This window comes from Thermobia domestica, chromosome 7 (assembly GCF_964235325.1).
Source record: "Thermobia domestica chromosome 7, izTheDome1.hap1.1, whole genome shotgun sequence".
Classification (NCBI taxonomy): domain Eukaryota; kingdom Metazoa; phylum Arthropoda; class Insecta; order Zygentoma; family Lepismatidae; genus Thermobia; species Thermobia domestica.
This window is the reverse complement of record NC_137460.1, coordinates 80,839,502-80,861,352: the sequence shown is the minus strand read 5'-3', so window position 1 is coordinate 80,861,352 and position 21,851 is coordinate 80,839,502. Positions and strand designations below refer to the sequence as shown.

Here is a 21,851-nt window from a genome sequence, read left to right as displayed (position 1 = left end):
ACATTTAATTCGCAAATCTTCAATTATGATAACAATAATAATATTATAAAATGAAATGAAATCTTTAAGTTTTACGTCCCACGGTTATGCCGGTGAGGCTGAAGGGGACGGCAATGATGAGAGATGAGTAAAATGGTGGAATGAAGGAAGTGGGAGGAAACGGGAGAACCCCGAGAAAACCCACGAGAACGGTGTTTGTCCACCACAAAGTCCACACGGCGCGAGCTGGGATCGAACCTGGGACCCCACGCACCGGAGGTGAACGCTCTACCACTGAGCCACCGCGCCCCCAATAATAATATTATAATAATTTTCAACAATTTATATTTATTTCCTGCAAAAATTCTGCATACCATTATGATGAGGTACCATCTTTAACCGACTTCCTAAAAGAGGAGGAGGTTGCGAATTGGCCCATTTATAATCAACTTTAAAAAAAATAATAGGAAGTTCTTAAATATGTTCTGAATATGTTCATGCATAACTTCACATAGCGCACACCGATTTGTTTGAAATAATATATCTTTCTGGTGGTTCCTATAAATTTCGTTAGGATCTGATGGCAATCCTTGGATCTAACCATGAAACACCTCAACCAATTCTAAGTTGAAGTCGGTTAAAATTTTTGTTTAAAGAAATTTTATAATTGTGTATTACCAGTTTGTTCCTAACACAACCACAATTATTACTCAATAGTTATTTTGTATAATTGTTTATTACTCAATATATATTTAATTTAAAGCTTCTTTGTTACATCATTTGTAATAGACAATATTTATAATTACTAGTTTATATCTGTCAAAGGTTTGCCCCCACCCCCCCTTTCTCGCCCTTCACGGCTCTCATGTTACGAACTACTCCTTTAGCAGGACATGATCAGAAATGAGAAACGAAAAAATTTCTTACTTTCAATAAATTACTAAAACTACTCTACTGTCAAATTAAATCTAAGTTGAAAAGAAAATAATTGGTAGGAGGGAACTAAACTGGGCCTCAATTTTTTTTCACTTGATTCTTGTAGTAGCTGGCGAGAGAAATACAATGATACCAACATTTTTAAACGAAAAAAATTGGGACAAAGTTTGTTCCTTCCCTTTGATTTATCACATTTAACAACTTCAAAAATTACCCATCTTTCCGCGGTCAAATTAAAAAAAAATAGTACCATCTATTCGTTTCGTCGAGTACTACAAGAATCAAGCGAAGAAAAAAAAAACATTCGAGCTCACTTTCCTTCGTTTCTTGATTTTTTCACCAACTCCAAAATTACCCAAAATTCCCTTGTCAGATTTCAAAACTTTTTACGCTATCCTATTCGTTTGCAAATACCACAAGAACGAAGCGGGAAAAAATTGGGACCCAATTTGCTTCTCCTCCTTAATTTTTCACAATTCAACTCCAAAATTATGCATGTTCCTTTGTGAAAATTTTGCAGTCAAATTTCAAAATTTTTATTACCAACGTAATAACCTCGTCAACTATTAGACCCTACAAGAAGCAAGCGAATAAAGTTGTAGCCCCGTTTGGTTCCTCCGCTTCATTTTTCATCTTCAAATACAAAATTACCCATGTTCCCCAGGTCAAATTTCAATTTATTATTTATTTATTTTACTATCGTATTTGTCTCGTCGAGTACTTTAAGAATAAAAAAAAAAAGTCGGAATCCAATTTGCCCTCCCCTTGATTTTTCATCAAGTGTATAATTACCCATGTTTCCCCGATCAAATCCCAAAATCTTGGTACGATCGTATTCACCTTATCGAGTTCTACAAGAATCAAACGAAAACGGTTGGGGCCGAGTTTGTTTCTCTCCTTCCGATGTGGATAATGTTTAACTTTCCAAAATATTATCACCATTAAATGGTTGATTAGATAAAATTTCAGTTTAATGTATCTTTCCAGCACTGAGGGTATATGAGATGGGACTTAACTGTTTATAAAGTGGGATCCAAACCACTTACCGAAATTTGCATCCGAGGCCGGAACCACTATTATATCAAACCCAGGATCACGCTCAAAGAAAGCACACGTGTTAACAAGTCAGCCATAAAGGTGCACATTACTATTAATAATAATAATAATAAATAATAATAATAATAATAATAATAATAATAATAATAATTATTATTATTATTATTATTATTATTATTATTATTATTATTATTATTATTATTATTATTATTATTATTATTATTATTATTATTATTATTATTATTATTATTATTATTAATGGTAACTTTGGAGATTTTGAAAAGTCAAATTTTGAAGATTCTCTGGAGAAAATTTTTGAAAATAAATTGAATGATCTGAAGAGAATATTTCTAAGGGAATTTGAAAGTTTGAAAGAGGAAATAGTGCAATTAAGGTCTCAAAATGAAAAACTTAATGAATTACTTGTAAATAAATCCTGTAATTGTTTGAAGAATGTATCAGTTGAACCTTCTCATAAAAATCCTAAGGTTGTAGATATAAGTGATCCTGATCATTTCCCTGAATTAACTAGAAATGAAAATATACAATTTGTAGACTCTAATCAGGAAGAAGTTGAGTTTGATGCGAACAAAGATCAATGGGTTCAAGTTATTTCACGTAATAAAAGGAGATTAGAGAACAAAAGATCAAGAGAGACAGATAATAGAGGGAATTTTAGTACATAAAAATCAACGTAAGTTGACTTCTGGTAGTGGTTCTGACAAAATTGATTTGGTTGATAAAAGTAGAAAAAGGGCATTATTTGTTACTAGATTTGATCCATCAGTAAAAGAAAGTGATGTTGAGTCTATTGTGAGTGATAGAAATGTAACCTATGTCAAATGTACTAGATTAAAAACTAAGTACGATACTTATGCCTCTTTTTATGTTGAAGTGTTTGAATCTGACTTTGGGATTATTAATGACCATATGATTTGGTCCAGTGGCATATTAATTGGTCCATTTTATGGCAAACTTTTAACAACTAATTCTGAAAATCAAATTAATAATGTTAATAACAACAACTAGTTCAATATGGAAGTCCATATTTTGTATCAAAATGTTCGAGGACTTAGAACAAAAAGTAATATATTCTTTTCTTCTGTTGCCGACTGTTCTTTTGATATTATTGCTGTAACTGAGTCATGGTTTAATTATAAACAGCATAGTGATGACTATTTTCCTGAAACTTATAAATGTTTTCGCTCCGATAGGAATTATACTACTGATCAGTGTAGCAGAGGTGGTGGTGTCTTGCCAGCAGTTAAAACAAATATAAATTGTCAAAGGAGATTTGACTTGGAATCTGAAATTGAGTGTGTTTGGATTGAGATTGATACGTCTAATGGAAAAAAATTATTAGTGGCATGCTGTTATTTTCATCCAACTTATTCAGTTACAAGTTTCACGAATTATCTTAATTATATTGTTTCCAAAGTGAACTTTTTGAATTATGAATTAGTGATTATTGGTGATTTTAATATATCCAAAGTTGACTGGACGAATAGAAATCTTTCAAATGATATAAACTATTATTCTAGAACCAAGGCTAAAATTCTATTTAATTTTTTAGATGATATGAATTTGAACGTTCTTTCAGGGACATCTGGTCTTGATTTAATTTTGTACAACACTTATGTTCAATCTAATAATTCAGTAGTATCTTTGGTTCCGCCTGATCAGTATCATGATCCGATTGAGATTACTGTTAAATTATTATCTCTAATACAGGAGATACCAAGTGATAGCTATTTGTTATATCAAAAGGGTGATTATCTTTCTTTATATAAAGAAATCCAACGGTTCCCCTGGGCCAATATTTTGTTGAATCCAGATATTGATCTTGTTGCTCAAAATATTAATGATGTTATATTGAATGCAATTAGGAATAATGTTCCTTTAGTAACCAAATCAATTTCTAAATATCCGAGATGGTATTCTCGTAATTTAGTTTACTTGCTTAAAAAAAAAAAAGAATAATGCTCATAAGAAGTATAAAAGAACCCAATCTTTTCAAGATTATAATGTATTCTCTAAATTTCGTTCTGATTTTAAGAAGCAACTTACTATTGATAAAACTAAATATTATAATAAGATTGAGAATAGTTTAAAAAATAATCCTAAAAGATTTTGGAAGTATACGAATAATAAAATAAATGTTAAAGATGGACATAAGGCAATATTAGTTGACAACGAATTTCTCTCTGATCCTCAACTGACATCTGAAGCTATGGCCAAACAATTTCCAGCTGTTTATCATAAAGATGATATTAATGTGAATGATGATAATGTTACTTTTATGGCCAGTCAATTTTGTAGTGATCAAATATTCTTTTCTACTAAACAGGTAGTTGATGTTATTAAATCTTTAAATGTTAAAGCTTCTGTAGGTCTTGATCTAATTCCGATTTTTATAATTAAAGGTATATCTGAAATAATTGCACCAATTTTGACATCGTTGTTTAATTGGAGTTTAGCATCTCATTTCTATCCTAATGTATGGAAAACTGTTGTTGTAACTCCAATCCAACAGAAATCCAACGAAAACTGATGAAAGGTTCGTAACTGTATATGGGTTGTAAGTCATCTGTGTACAAGATTTCTTCGGGTGTTCCTCAAGGATCCAACTTGGGTCCATTATTATTTTTAATATATATGAATAATATTGGTAATTATTTGAAATGTCCTTTTTTACTGTACGCTGATGATCTGAAGATATTTTCAGAAATAGAAAGTAATCAGGATCAATCACCTTAAATTACAAGCCGATATTAACTCAGTTTATCAATGGTCTGTACAAAATTTACTTCCCTTGAACATGAACAAAATAAAAAGTATAGCGTTCTCCAGGAAAAGGAATATATCGTATTTTTCATATTCAATAAATCAGCATACAATTCAACCTGTTTCAATCAACAAAGACTTAGGTGTTATGATGGATTGTAAATTACTATTTGATCATCATGTTTCTACCATGGTTTCCAAGGCTAGAAGGAATCTGGGACTCATCAAATGGGTTGCTAGAGATTTTAAAGACAATGCAACATGCAAAATCTTATATTGTGCATATGTTCGATCCCACTTGAAATTTGCTAGTTTAATCTGGAACCGTAATCTTACTAGTATTACTCAAGTTCTGGAGTCAGTCCAGATTTCCTTTTTGGCTTGGTTAAAATATAAATTTAAATTATACGATCTGACTAAACTGGATTTCTAAAGGGAGATTCTTGCTAAACTGGATTTACTTGTTCTTGAAGTTCGACGTAATTTAAGGCAAATTAAATTTATTCATGATATAATACATGCTAGACTGAACTTAATTGAATATTTGTATATTAAAGTTCCCCTATATAAATCTAGGGTTTACCGTTCTATATTGTGTAATAGTAAATTAGTTGGTTCTCCATTATTTATTTGCGTTGACAACATAAGTAAAAAGTCCCTTAAAATTGATTTCTTTGATTCGAATTTTACAATGCTTAAAAGACAGTTTTTGGATTGTTTTTTTTTAATTAATATACAAAATTCAACCTTAGTTTGTATATTGTCTATTGAATTTTCTTTCTCTTTCTTTTACCTAAATTGTTTATATTCGTCCATGTGTTTTATTAGTAATATTTTTCTAATTTGTTTATTTTTTATGATCAACACATGTAAACTCTTAGTAATACATCCTGCTTAATTTAATATTTACTGAATTGAGGATATGTTTGTAATTTTATTTTATAATTTAGTTTGTATTCAATTGGTGTAAAAAAAATTATTTACTTTTTTCTGTATTTGGTTGTGATGACTTCATGTATTTTAATTTCTCTTTGTTTTGCTTGTATTTTTCTTGTAACATTTTATTATACATAATTGTATATATGACCATTATGGCTTTGGCTATGGTCTCTATCATCCATAATAAATAAATAAATAAATTATTATTATTACTGAGTTATACATAAGTTCCAAAATTATTTGTATAATTCAACGGCTCTGGGAAAGATAATGGTAAGCGCTATTTCCGGTGAAATTGAGGTATTAGGTGGAATGGGTTTGGATTGGACCACAGAACAGTATGTAGGTAGTTTAACTTCGGAAATGTACCTGCAGATAGCAAGATAAACTTGTTGGGAGTGTGTCATTACATTGCATTGCATGGCAGTGTTGAGCTTTCTTTTTCCAGTTTTTTTTTTCTCGAAAGTTAGAAAATGTAACATATCATTGTCTTCCACCAAGCCGCTTAATTATAGAACTCCGTATGAATATCTATAAGGAGCGATCAACTGAAACCCGTTCAGTGCCCATAATTCATGAAAGAAATTTTATTTCAAGCGGAAACTTGTACACTATCTAGAGGCGTTTATGCTTAGCGTGCAGTAAAAATATTGTTCAGAAGAAGTCACCATGAGCGTTGAGACACTTGTCCCACTGTGTCACTAACTTACAAATGCCGTCCATGTCAACACCCTGGGGATCCACTGCGCGCACACTTTATGATACTCCAGATCTTTCACAATTTTTTGAGCAGTACCATAAATCATGTTTAACCCGTTCGCTATTCGGAAAATTATTCGGGACAAGTCTGTTCAGAAAAGATTTTTGACATTACTGTGCATCGCCGGCTGGCGAATGTGAAATAACACTAATTTATCCTTATTGAGCACACATTTGACACTGATTCGTTATGATTCGACTGTGAAATCTTCGAGCACAAGCAATGGTAAACCTCCTTTAAAATGTATTGTATGAGCAGTATATATATTTGTGAACAGAACAAATAAAAAGGAATGACAGTATTGGAAACGTTACCACTCTCATTATGATCGACAATTTTTGTGTGTAGTCTGGTCTATGTCAACGAAAAGGAATTATATTGATTTTTTTTTAAAAAAAAAGTTCTACTGTACTAGTATGTGTAACTTTGATGTGTACCTTGTTCATGAGGGTACGGGAAAGGGTTAACTGTCAATTGAACCCTAAACCCAAATACTTTGAAAGAAAGGGGGAAATAGTTTTAAAACGAACAACGTTAAATGTATAGAACAAGAACTCTTTAACTAGAAAAGGAATTGAGCGAAAATTGAATATGAAGCAAGAATAATATTTTTTTTCATCCCACTTTACGTCCTAAATATGTCACGATGCTCGAAAATTGAATTAGCGATAGCACACACACACACAAAACTGTTCTTAATTTTCCGCGATTTTTTATACCTTCATTACCCTTTGCATATTTTCTACTTTTGGACCAAAAGATCCAATATATTTCAGACAAAAAATTTCTTGTAGGTCTTGTATCTTGAGAACTACACACAGTGTAGCCAAACCCAAACTATCACTTAACTCAGTATGATGTGCTTATTGCGTAAAAAAGTACGAAAACTCGATTTAAGGGCCATTCAAAAATTTTGTGGCCCCTGATCCCAAAACTAATTATTTATTATTGGTCAATAACGCAATCTTTAGATGCATTGTTTTGGATCATTCCTAAAATTCTTGGCTAAGATCGCAATCTTTAGATGCATTGTTTTGGATCATTCCTAAAATTCTTGGCTAAGATCGCAATCTTTTGATCCATTGTTTTGATCACTCCTAAAATGCTTGTTTATTTATTCATTTTATAACCAAGTTTAGGATTGTTTAAAAGGGAAGTTCAGTTCTTAGTAGTTTGGATCATTTGTTTCCTACATGGGAAATATCTACATTTGTAGTAGTATACATTTGGAAATAGAAAAATAACGAAGGTTTGTTAATATTTTCTATGTGGTTTCAGCTTTTATTCAGCTCAAATTTTCTTCTCTCACTGACACTTTCAAATTATTAATTTACCCAATTTTACTATAATTTACAATATATTATTAGTAAAACTTGGATGTGAATTTAGGCCTTTTTAAAAAAACAAATACCACTAAGTATACATATTACTTTTTTCCGCAGCCGAACAGCTAAATATTATTAGTGCAGAATACAGCGCTAGTTTCTAGTCTATCTAGAAGAGATCATGAAAAAGAGTTTACATGATGATGACGGCATTTCGGTAGGAGGTAGAATGATTAGATGCGTAAAATTTGCAGACGATATGAATCTTGCAGAATCTGAAAAGAAAATCAATAAAATCTTAGAAAACCTGAGGATGGGCTTTGAAGAATATGGGATGAAAATAAATATTAGAAAGATAAAAACCATGGTGACTGGAACGAAGAGGTCTGTGTCAAATATAAAAGTGGGAGCGGGGAAAATAGAACAAGTGAATAGTTTTCGATATCTGGGTAGTATTCCTAATAATGACATGAAGTGCGAACGTGAAATAAAAGCAAGGATAGGAATGGCGAAAGAAGCCTTTAGTAGGAAGAAAAGTCTGTTTTGTGGGACCTTGAATAAAGAGTTGTGAAAAAAAACTCATAAAATGCTTCGTATGGAGTGTTGTACTGTATGGGGCGGAAACGTGGACATTACGTAAAAGTGATGTAAAACGACTGAAAGCCTTTGAAATGTGGGTGTGGAGAAGAATGGAAAGAATTAGTTTGATCGAGCGAAAAACGAATGAGGGGGTGTTAGAAATAGCGGGAGAGAAAAGAACACTTTTAGATATTGTTAAGAAGAGGAAGAGAAACAGGCTGAGACATTGCCTAAGAAGAAATTGTATCAAAGGGACGTCCTAGAGGGTATGGTGGCGGGAAGGAGGGGGAGGGAGCGAAGGAGACTACAATTAATGGATGATATAAAAACAGAAAGATGATACGTGAAGACGAAGAGGTTACGGGAGGACCGTGGAGCATGGAAGCTGCAGCAAGTGACCTACCAATAAGGGCAGAAAAGCTATGATGAGTTTGTAGTCAGAATAGGCTACGTGAAAATATCAGCAACTTTTCAAAAAGTTATTTTTTTTGTATTAAATGAAAAAAATAATTTAATAAATATGGATTGAAAACCTACCTTCTACCAAAAGCTGCCGACAGTACGAAAAATCAGTTTCTAAAGTTCCTTATTTTTAAACCTATAGCATTCAAAAGGTTTTCCAAAATTATACAAATAAAATTGTACAAATTAATACAGTCATGTTTTTGTATTATGTTATACATCACAATATAGTTGAGCATCCAGTAGATTCACAACCTTAACTTCCATTTCGAATATCTGTTGTGCTAGAACGGTACGGCTTACAAACATTAAAAAGAAAATGTTTGAAATATGTACTAATTTATCTATAAGTTCTCGAAACGCTTAAGCTAGTTCGTCCCATAAGCAAAGACATTTTAAAAACTGATATTTCGAACTTTCGTCAGCTTATTGCTATGAAAATGTTATTTTTCAATTCATATGCAACAAAATTTATTAATTTATTGTATTTGATTTAAAGCATCACTGCCCGAAAAGTTTGAACGTATTATATTCTCGCAGCGTTTAACATGTAAGTATCCATATATGTTTTGCAATAATTCTACAGTACATGTTTTAGCATTTAACGACAAAATAAAAAAATCTAAGGATTAGACATAGACTATATCAATCGCCACATATTATTGAGTTGAACTAAATGAAATGCATAAGTGTAAAAGCTGATCTGTATTTTTTGTAAAAATGAATGAAAGGAGAAAAAATCGAATTTCTTTGTAAAATCAAAAATTGATGCTAAACAAGAATTATAACAGTTATTGATGTAAAAGTGAAATTAAAGAATACCCTCCTCAGGCACGTAGCCAAGGGGGGTCCCCCCTTCCCCCCCTTCGAGACCAGAAATTGAAAAAAATAAGAAAGGATGAAACAAAATGAAATGAGAAAAAGAAGAATCAGCGTTAAAAATAAACTACTGGAAGCTTTTGGTTACTCTTTCTATGAGGAGATTTGTATTACTTGCAATACATGGTGGCGAGGTGAGGGATATATCCTGGAAGAGTCAGGGAATTTGAAATTTCTAGAAAAGTTGCGGAATTCTCAGAATTCCTGCTACTAGTCAGGGAGATTTCAAGCTTTCGAAAGCATAGTGTAGTTATGTAACAGCGTGGACATTTTTTATCATAATTTTTCGTTATCGCATCCTTGCATAGTCCTTGCATCCTTGCATAGTCCTTGCATCCTTGCATATAGTTTATTAAAATACTTACCAACATATCCCTCACAAACCAATATATGTTGATAGTAAAGTAGTTTAGATTGATCGAACTCCTGGGCCTTTAGAATTTCATGATACCCCCCTCCCCGTTACGAAATCCTGGCTAAACGAACCAATATATGTTCCAGTACAATTGTTTAGAATGATCGAGCCCCTGTTGTGATGACCACAGTATTTCATGTCACGGACCCTTCCCTCCCTTCACGCAATCCTGACTACATGCCTGCCCTCATTAAGCTATTAATTAAGACACTAGCTATTAATTAAAATAAGAAAAATTAATAATATATTCCGTTAGTCAGTCACTTTTTACTACGAGTACATCTGTATTACTGAAGCGCTCTCTGATATCGGTCATTTTCGATCATTTTTATATATCTTTCTCTCTCCTTCCTAAGTCGCGGGATTTAAGTTTGATTTAAACGGCATCGGAAGTGCCACTGTTCATCTCAGCGACCCCGAAAACTATAGATTCGATACTAATAACGGTCAATTTTCGATTATTTTTAAATATTTCTCTCCCCCTCCCCTAAGAATTGCATCGTCAAAGTGAAATGATAAAAACCATACCAGGCCCGAACCTCATCTATATTGAAAATTTGATCGACATCGGTCAGGCGGTTCAAAAGTTATTAAGCCACAAACATAGTCACTTTCATCTGTCTATCTATCTATGTAGACCCCATATATATATATATATATATATATATATATATATATATATATATATATATATATATATATATAATTTCTCATGCGTAGTTTTCGAAAAAATCGAAAAAAACAATCTTTTGTGGCGCTAAAAAGTATGTCGCTCGTTGTCAATAATAATTGACAGTTTTTTTTATCTTAGTAGAAATTATTATTTATTAATATACAAGGTTGCCCAAACTTAGGTATACACCTTTGCATTGATCAAGTATAACATTCCAGCTTATAAGTTTATTTGTTTCGGGTGTTCCAAACTTAAAGACATTAATAACAAATAAATAAGAAACTAAATCTACCTGATGGATAATAAGAAATGGTATAAAAAGCAATGAGTTGATCAGTACGGGACTGTATACCTACTTTTGGCCATCCTGCACTGTGTATGCAGCAAAATACTCTTAATTAGTAGATTTTATCTCTTGTTGTTTGTCTTTTCCAAACTGTTGTTCGGGATTTTTTTAAAAATATTTACTTAGAAATCTTGATCTTTTATATTATGTTATCACATTTCATCCAGATAATGTTTTCTTCATTTTCTTCTTTTGTATAGATGGCGTGAGTAAAGTAACATGGCTGGAAGGCTGACATTTGAAGAAACGAACGAGAAAGCGTTGTAGTCCGTAGTTCATGCAGTAGTTTGGCAGCATCGCCAGTGAATTTATGCTAACGACCAACACTTTGAACACAAACTAATATTAGTTTTTCATCACGCATAGTAATGCAATAACAGATTATTAAACTATAATACTAAGAAAAAAATAGATGTATCCGTCAATTCATTTGAGAGTTATTCACAATTAAACAGTGTGCACATTTTTAAGACACTCTGTATGTTCAAATTTACAACATAGGGGTCGATTTTAGCCCAATTTACCCTGTCATTCTTATCGGATTGCAGCCCCAAACACTACAATTATTTCTGCAAGTTAAAAGAAAGCGCACATACTAAATTTAATTAAAATCGGATAAATTTTACAAGAAGTGTAGTGCAACAGACGGGCGAACAGACAAAGAAATGGATTCAGTTCTAAACTTTATCATGCACATGAGAAGACATAGCCTACAATAATGTACCAGTACGTACTTCAAAATTTGTAAATTAGTTTATGCACACCATTTCTAATGATGAAAAGAATTGGTAATAACTAAACTTTGGAAGATATTGAAGGATTATGTAGCTTATTTTATATTAATTGTTTACACAGTGTAACGCGTGTAATTGAAAAAAGTAATTGTAGGAAAGACCAGGAAAGTAGTGTTTGAAGGATCTTCGAAGAGAATCAAAATTGAGTTAAGGTGCCTACTTGAGACGAAAGAAAGAAAAGAAATGTCGAAACAATTAAAAAACTGGGACATACTTAATTTTATTCGACCAAGACGATTTTTTAAACTTACATTTTAGACTGAAAACTGAAGTTTGGTAATTAAGACATCTCGTGCATACCACTGTCAGCAGATAAATAATTGTGGATATATATACTATGTTATGGGAGAGCGTTTACGTCATCCGAGTTTCCTTTAAACATTATTAACAAAGGCTACGGTGTTGCCTCGTCTTTGTGCGTGAGAACGAGATGTATCTGTCATGTGCTCACCTACTTTAGCTGCAGTGAATCAGAGTAGCTATATCTCTCTTTACAAGGCAACGTCGCATCACTGTTTTCGTTTCGTTTCATTCGCCTTGTCCACACGCCATTGATTGTGTCCCACACTTTTAATAAAGCCTACTCATAATCGTAAAAACTCTTCTTTTTAATTTGCTATAACTTAGGAACCAAAAGTCTGTACTCCATCATATTTGACAAGCTTCTATAGAGATCAAGATTTACCATCGTGCCAAGTTTGATCAACATCGGATGAAGTCAACTGAACTCGTATGATGTATAGTGACCTTCAAATGAAGCATAAAAACACAAATTACAAACCAGCTGCTAAGACTTGGCTTTCCGAAGTATATTTCTCTTTACTTCTTCTTCTTTAATATTGATGCAAAATTCCCCAATTGTCCTGTTTGTAGTGCTTGTCGCAATAGAAAGTTAGTTCTCCTTTTGTATCGTTTCTCTTTTCTAATGGTACAAATGCGTTCCTTTCTTGTGCGTGGTGAATATAATTGATAAAACATAATTTGTTGAGACATCTCTAAAATTAACCAAAACTCATGACAGAACGTGAGTCAATTTTCAAAAAGAAAGATCAATCCCGATTAAAATGGGGCAATTGCAATAACCCAGACGTGAATGAGTGTAAAATATTAAAATCTACTTTGATCTTGAATCAGATTGGAGTAGAGTGAAAAGTATTTTTAAAAAAAATATTGCAATGAAATAGCAATTAAGAAAGAGTTTCCTTACCTTGCATAGTCTCCTCTGCAGTAGATATTTCCCTCTTTGATGAAACAGGACGGTTGTCTATCCAAAGCTGTTTGACAGATACAGCAACGAAGGCAATTTCCATGCCACGACTTTCCGTTCACTTTCAGCAAAAATTTATCCGTGATCTCCTCTCGGCAACCAGCACACACCTCGTTACTCACCTGCACAGTAAACAGATACAAATAAATCGATATGAACGTAGGTGAAAAAGTATCTGCTTGTTTCCTCACTAAGCTGTTTAAAATCACTTTTTTTTTTTTTTTTTTTTTTGCGTGAAAATAATCCTTATGCCAGGATAAGTTGTTTAAATGTCACTTTGATTATGTAATTACCGTGTTTCATAACAATTAACTACAAATGTCTTCATTAACTTTCAACAGGGGTACGACAAGCTCATTCTGACTGATACAATAGAATGAAAAATTGTCTCTAGGGAAACAATTATAGTGATTGTTATTATTCCTTTTACGTATTTAACAATCATTTTTAAATTAATTTATACACCAGCTGAAATGCCCTTTCTTCGCACAGAAATAATAAGTATATGAAAAATTTTTGAAACCTTGACCCCTTAGGATACGCATGGGCGCTGAAAAGGCATCGTAAGTGTCGGTATTCATCTCAACGACCCCCGAAAACTATGGATTGGACACTAATATCGGTCATTTTCGATTATTTTTACGTATCGCTCCTTTCCACCCCTATCCTCCACCCCTCATATCGATGGGCATGAACTTCAGCAACATCGAAAGTGTCACTATTCATCTTAGCGATTTCGAAAATTATGAATTGAACCATGAGCGCCAATCCTGTGGGGCTCATCCTCTTCCCCAAAGCTTGCTTGGGCAACCCAGGATCTGGATATATTTCCTTATATCATTGCTTGGATATCTAACAATTTAACATATATACCTACCTGAACTGACCCCGCCCCAAAAGCTGTACAGAAATTGGTGCCGCTAGATTGGGTACTTATATTAATTGTTTTCGATTATTTTTGTATGTCACTCCCCTTACTCCTTCTCTTCCCCTTTTCGAAAATGTGCTAAAAAAATAAGTTATGCCAGGTCCACTGATGTACCAGATTCGCTAAAATCGCTGCAGATGTCTGGGAGAAGTGTGCCATCTTCTATGTGGATTTTTTACACTGCCATTAAAAAAAAAAAAAAAAAAAAAAAAAAAACCTGGACGTATCTGATAAAAGTTTACTAAGTTATTGGTAAGGTTTGTATCTCATTGTCATGCTTTTTAGGTTAAATTAAACGATGAAAAATGAATGATAATAACGAGATGAAGGGTGAAAGAATATACGTAACAGCCATGCCCCGAGCGGGGTTCGAACCCACAAGACAAGCATATTACGGATTGCGCCAGCTAAAATTTTATTATCAATAATCTTTTAACTTACGGAAATAACATTTTACCTTAATTTTGAAACACTTCAAACTAAATAAAATGACCAGATGTAAGCGTTATAGTGAGAGGGTGACTGGGATTTAATTACCTTTCTTCATACGCGAATGAAAAGTTCTACTTTAATGATCTATCTTTGTGATCACCCACATTAAAAGTTCCTGCTCCGTCTATGAGACAAGTTTTGCGAACTTCAATGTAATACTTTAGACTACTTGGCCAAGACAACTGGCAAGGAAAGTTTATTAAGTAAGAGTTAGCCTCATCATCGGTTGATTGGACTAAAACCATCATGTATACCAACGCTTTCGCATTAACTAATATCAGTAAAAGGGCCAAGTTCACCATGCAACTTCGAATTTCCTCATTTGTAATACTTATACTCTACCCGCGATAACTTTCCTAAAAATTATTTTTCGATTTTGATGCAATATGCCAAATATTTTTATCTAAGATTTCCCAAATCCTCATGCTATAAAGGTTGAAATAGCTGAATAATAACAAACTGAATTTATCTTCCACCTTTGTTAAAATAATATATTTCACAATAAAGTTCGTAACCCTCCGATTTTTATGAATCATACAATATGTTTTGTGGATGACTTCAGACTTACTACTACTGACTTTTGTTGAAATTGGATACTTAGGACGAATTCTTTAAATCTGAGAAAATGCACATAGTTACGCTATAAACCTGATTTTCCTTAAATTACAATACAATAAGTCAGATAATATTACAAGAATCCAAAAATGTAGTAATATAAAAATGATTGTAACAGACACTGTCTCAAACAGCCTTCACATAATGTATTCTAATAGCCTTCAGAAAATAAAGGTGAGTAAAGTTGACTCGAAAAGAAATCCAACAGACTGATACGTATGCAAATGAAATACAAATTTCCCGATAACTAAACTCTTCCCATACCGACCATCGAAATCTTGCAATTTTTAAGAAAACTGCAAGTGAAGCTGCGCCAAACTAGATATAATTAGATGAATAGAAAGAAAGAATTTTTCCCGGTCTCTATTCTGCGATTCGATCAGATCAATCAGGATTATTTGGAGCTTTCGGACTCATTTGGGTAAATCTTCGATAAAACAGTCATGGTGTATATGGACTGATTCGATCATGAAGTTGGACACTAGTTCTACCAACGTTTTTCAGCTTTAAGTTGGTTAATTAAACCATTTAGCAGATAGACTGGATCTTAATGATGAGCTCTAAAACGAGTCGCCAGCCTATCGACAAATGTTAAATACCATCTTAAGTATCCACGTTTTATTTAGCATTTTCGTAGGCAAATGTTACACAGAGCTGATAAATTTAAGGCACAAACCTTTGATTAACAATAAGCAACTCACAGCAGTGCCGTGCCGTGGGGAAAGGCCGAGCGGGGCGACGGCCCCGGGCACCAAAATAAGGTGATGCAAAATTTGGGAGAAAAAAAGAAAAGAAAAAAGAAAGAGGAAAAATTACTTGGAATATTACTAGTACGTAATTAAATCCTCTTCCTGCTTTAGGAAGTGGCCCTATAATGTTACTCATGTTAGGAAAATGCATGTGCATATATATATAAAATGGAACGAAAAAAGTAATAAAAAGTACTCAAAATAAAGGAAAAGCAGGATTTATTTTTGAAAATTTTCTTGCGTTTCGCGCCATCCATGGTGGCAGTTCGCGGTTGCTCTGTTGACCTCACTCATATGTATGGGAACACCGCTGTATACTCTGGCAACGAGCGCTGATTTTCCACGGCACCGCACTGACTCACAATTAACACTTATGCAAAGCGAAGGTCTCATGGATTATCACTACAACCATTTATTTGGAAATGTTAACACCTCATCTTATACAAAGATTAACTTCAATAGGAACCTACAAGCTTACAGGCAATCTCTCACAAGTGAGATATCCTCTTGCAGCATGAAAAGAAGACTGTGGGGGCAAGACAACACACTTAGGGGTTAAGCCTTTATATCTAAGAGATAGAACAATGATTTTTTCCTACGTACAATCTGATATCTCTACTATATATTATTTAACTATCATTACAGTCCAACATACAGTTAAAAATAAAGAGCAATTATTCACAACAAGTAAAAATCATCATCTTGCCCACTTATCAGGCAAGAAGGCGAAAAAATAATGAAGAAAGATGACGTACTACTTTTTTCATGTTCATTTTGTACTAGCTGAAATATTCGTTCTTCTCACGAGAATATATTTATGCAAAACATTTAAACCCCCCACATATAAAAATTTTAATGAAAGTGTAACAATAAAAACCCATTAGATACACAATTTTTGACAGAAATGTTGAACCCCTCTTAACATATAAGCTTGAATCAAAGTGATATGATAAAATCCCAGCTTGAGGTAGGTACTAACGATGTTCCAATTTTTTTTTTTTTTTTTTCAAGCGGGTCAATCGTTTCCCCGTGATTCGATCACAAACAACAGACAACGTCGATCTCATTTAGAAAGCTCCTTGCCCCTATAAAACGGAAAATTTCCAAAAACACTGGGATATGTGTACACTTTTTCCTTTATTAATTAGGAGTTTAAATACGGAGCTTCATCTTCCTAGATTGTAGGGTTCCTTACACTGTCCTTTTACACAAATTTTGAACTTCCTCTATCCCTTAGGATGCATCCCGTAATCAAAGTGACCACATAGAAACTTAGCTGAAGGTAAGTACTAACTACATTCCAAAATTCATTTCAAACTGTTCAACCATTTCCCCGTGATGCGATCACAAACAACAGATAATGTCGCTTTTAATGTGAACAAAAATGCCTCCATACACACCCTTAAAAAAATTAAAACACTGTGACATTCAATTTAGTTTTAATGAGGAGTTTATATATCGAGCTTTATGTTCCTAACTTGACAGTATCGTGAGATGATGTAATTTTGGCTGAAGTTTTGAACTCCCTCTACCCCTTTAGGGTGCATCCTTGGATAAAAGTAATACGATATAAACCCAGCTCTAGGTAAATACTATGTCCCAAAATTCATTTCAAATTGTTCAACCGTTATCTCGTGATGTGAGCACAAACAACGGGCAACGTTGCTTTCAATGTGAGAAAAAGAAATTATAGAAAATGTCCCTTCCCCTCTTAAAATGGGAATTCTTAAAAACGCTGGGACACGTGTCCACTTATTTCTAATGGGAGTTTATGTACCAAGTTTAATCTTAAGCAGGGGCGGATCCAGGCGGGGGGCGATCGCCCCCCAGAAGAGAAAACTTTCTTATTTTATATATATAAACAGAACCCATCCCAAAGTTTGGAGCCCTTAAAAGTAGCAGTATGACAACCCACCGCCCCCCCCCCCAGAAATCGGTCCTGGATCCGCCCCTGATCTTAAGGTGACAGGGCTATGAAATACTCAATTTTTCGAGAAAATATTGACCAGCGTTCCCCGCTTAGAATACGTACCGTATAGAATATCAAAGTAACCCGATAAAAACATATTTCAAGGTAGGCAAATTACTATTCGAAAGGATATCTGCAATATGTAACAGGAAAGTGCGCGGATTCACTGCCGATATGCGTTGTAGAGAGTTCGGTAATTCTCGGTGAATTCAAACATTTATCTATGCCGAATCAGCATCGTTCTGACACTTAGTTGCCATTTAACTGAGAATAAAACAAAATACGGTGAATATAATGCACTTTTAAAGGTGTTGATATTTGATTTCAACACATCTATTTTCACTTTTTTTTTTTTTTTTTTTTTTTTTTTTTTTTTTTTTTAGGTATTTGTTATTGTGACCACTAGCGATATGAAAAATTTGGTGACATTCTGCTCAGCAATTATTTCTTAATGATGCTACCTAGATTGACGATTTGAGCTGATATGACGCTTCATTCCAAAGATTCAGTTATATTTGATAAAATATAAAGACAATGTATTATGAATTCAACAATAAATACATATGATATAAGGAAAACAGAAACATTATGAGACATATTCTCTTTCGTATCTCTGGATACTGTACTGCATTTTCTCCTTTTGAGGACAAAATTACAACCGCCATTTCGCCTGGTCTTTGGAACACGGGGTCCCGGGTACGATTCCAGACAGGACAATCCTGACATTTGAACGTATTGTTGTGATTTGGATTTCACCTTAAACTGTAGGATCACTTGAGCTACTTGGATATCAAGTAGCGTGCTTAAGTAAATCCAAAACTGAAAATTTCCAGAAGACAAATTTGAAGACCAATAAATCTTATGTAAAATTCATATTTCTATTATGCTGACATCCAAAATCATACTTATACAGTTCATGGTTTAATAATTTACAATAAACCATTTGGCAGACAAATAGGTAGTATTAATGAATGGAAGTTGTTGATGGCATTTAGTCCATTTTACATTTTTTGATCTTAGGCCACTTGGCATCTAAGGGGTCCAAATAGCCTCGATGGTGAAAAAGGATATTAAACTTGCATGAATCAACCAAAAGGATTACAATCTATGCTAGTGTCTGTTAAGCACGTTTGCATTTTACAAAAGTATTGCTAGTTTAGTGCAAAGAATTACGTCAGACACCACACACATTGCAGCATCATTTTTGATAGAAACTATGAGACGATTCTTACTGTCTTGGTTTCATACTTTTTATTGAAATTTCTTTCTAACAATGTTTTCAATTGATTATTTCCAGAAGTCCCTTTATTCGTCGCAGTTTTAGGTTTTGACTTGTGGTTAAAGAACACGACAACTGTGATTTTTCTTTTATCACCTTTGTGTTTTATGTTGATGAGGCCTGATGAGGCCAACTTCACACACACACACACATGCTGTAAACCTTCTCCTTTTGCGCCTAGTGTGTATACAACCCACCTTACCGGAGTGTAAATTGAATTGTGCACATGACGTGACTGTACATTGGGAGTCAAATCAACTGGTCTTACACTCAACTGGCAGGAAGAAGTAAGAATTAGGCGAGTTCAGTATATAACAAATAAATATAAGCCCTGAAAAATCTAAATGAATTAGGTGCTACAGTTGTCAATATTGAGATTGTGCTATCTCAATTATTATTTATGGACTAGCGTGAATTTGTATTAAAAAATATACATTCACATTCCTAATGTTATTAGGATCACGCAAGTGGGCCTTTAAGATTGTTATGTTGGTACGTCCGTCCGTTACTCTGCACGATAACTTTTAATCGAAAGCGAGCCCTCGAATTCTGTTTTTCGCAATAGATAGGTAGACCGATTATCTCGGGCGAATTCGCTAATGGAGTAAATTCGTTAATATCTTCATGGGGTAACGTTAACGTTAATGACTTCTTTAACGTTAGTTATCCATATCTCATGTTTTCTACTGAAACAAAGGTAGTAGAAGTTACACATCGTGCCCGTTAGATGGCACGCAAACATCCTTCAGTGGCTGACATCTACCGGACGAAATTGAAACTTCTAGTGCGTGATCCTTTTTTACTCTATACCAGAGTTTAACACTGGCAGCGTTTGAATAAATATTTGAATATATTTAGATTTCTAGGTATTATATATATATATATATATATATATATATATATATATATATATATATATATATATATATATATATATATATATATATATATATATATATATGGTGTAAAGAAAGGTTGTTTACAACGCTTGGGAGGTGATTCTACAGATGAAAACAAGTAAAAATGTCTATGTAACACAATGTCCATCTCGGCCTCCTAACTGAGTTACGGGCGTCCAAAGGGGTGGGAAAATGAACTTTGAAGTCTAATTCTGGCAAAACGACAAGAGATAGAAGGGCGGACAGTCTCTCAACATGAACTATCCAAATATACTAAGATTAGATGTGTACAAGGCGAGCGCAAGGGATTCCCCAAAGGATGCGAAGCATGCCGCGGACGTTATGAGGGCAAAGTGAGGTGAGAGGAAGTATGTCCCTTGCACTCGCCTTGTACACATCTAATATTAGTATCTTTGGATAGTCCATGTTGAGAGTCTGTGTGGGCCGCCTAACACCGCCCTTCTATCTCTTGTCGTTTTGCCAGAATTAGCCTTCAAAGTTCATTTTCCCACCCTTTTGAACGTCCGTAACTCGGTTAGGAGGCCGAGATGGACATTGTTTTACATAGACATTTTTACTTGTTTTCATCTGTAGAATCACCTCCCAAGCGTTGTAAACAACCTTTCTTTACACCCTATATATATATATATACTACAAACCATTGTAATACATATAACTGTAGAACAATAATTTCATTGCTTCCCATGTCTCATTTTATGAAGATCAACGAATTCTTTCCCACAATGTTGACTAATATTTCACTGGCATAGTTTATTTTATGTTTTTATTAGATTACTTTTGTTTGTTTGATAGAGTTAAATCATCCAACTTAAATACCATTCTACTCCATACTAACTAGAGCAGCTATGAAGCTTAGTACAGATACGTAAACCTGTTGACAATACAATATTTTTCACATAATTTTCGCTATATCTAATCGTTTTACTGTAAAATTAAGTAAGTAATTATAAAGGTATTTAGACTGCGTAAATACTGGATATACAACGTCATTTAATTAAGCATTACTTCAACACATGGCAAAGTGATTCGGTGTCAGTTCGAGACATTTATGTGGTGCGTCTAACTTGAAAGTTAATTTTCAAGTTAGTTAGTCCTATTTCTTCGTTTTACCTAACAAAAATCTTTTCAGCGACTTTTATAAAAGTGTTGAATTCAAGTTTGTTTGTCTGTAATGGTAATTTATCAAAAACACTAAGCAGAAGACATTTATTTGTCAAGCTATTATGTTAGAGAAGAAACAAGCTAAATCCCATAACAAAAGGATAGACTTTTTTTTTTTATCATACTTGTGTACTGTCGTCTAACACAATTGGATCTCGAAATCCTTGACAACTCAATTTTTTCACAATGCCTTGAGCTCTCCATAACATTCAATGTTAAAATCACCTCTATGAGTCAAATGTTTTAAAAATTTCAATCTCGATAACTTGAATTTTAAGGGTTACATAATCATATATAAAAATATCGGTAACTAGAACTTTCGTATCTGCAAACTTCTACATGTCCAAGTTTACCTCTATAATTCGAATTTCTCTTGATGTGACCTCGATAACTTGACGCTATAGCTCTATGCTTTAACGTAATTGTCATTGTTATTAGCCCTATCATTGTTGCTAATGTGTACTGTAGTTGTGTTTTTACTCATTTCTAGAGAGGGATCTCTCCTTTCAAAATAATTCATGCACAGTATGTATTTTATTTTTAT

The 21,851-nt window shown here is 33.5% G+C and overlaps 1 protein-coding gene across 2 annotated transcripts in view; it reads right to left on the bottom strand.

Annotated features, from left to right (window-relative positions):
• LOC145690227 (LIM/homeobox protein Awh-like) overlaps window positions 1–21,851 on the bottom strand; it is a 201,100-nt gene that overhangs the window by 122,350 nt on the left and 56,899 nt on the right. For both annotated transcript variants that reach the window (XM_081764913.1, XM_081764912.1), the window contains exon 2: window positions 13,135–13,316. In XM_081764913.1, the coding sequence (XP_081621039.1) occupies window positions 13,135–13,316 (182 nt within the window). The remainder of the gene's footprint in view (window positions 1–13,134; window positions 13,317–21,851) is intronic.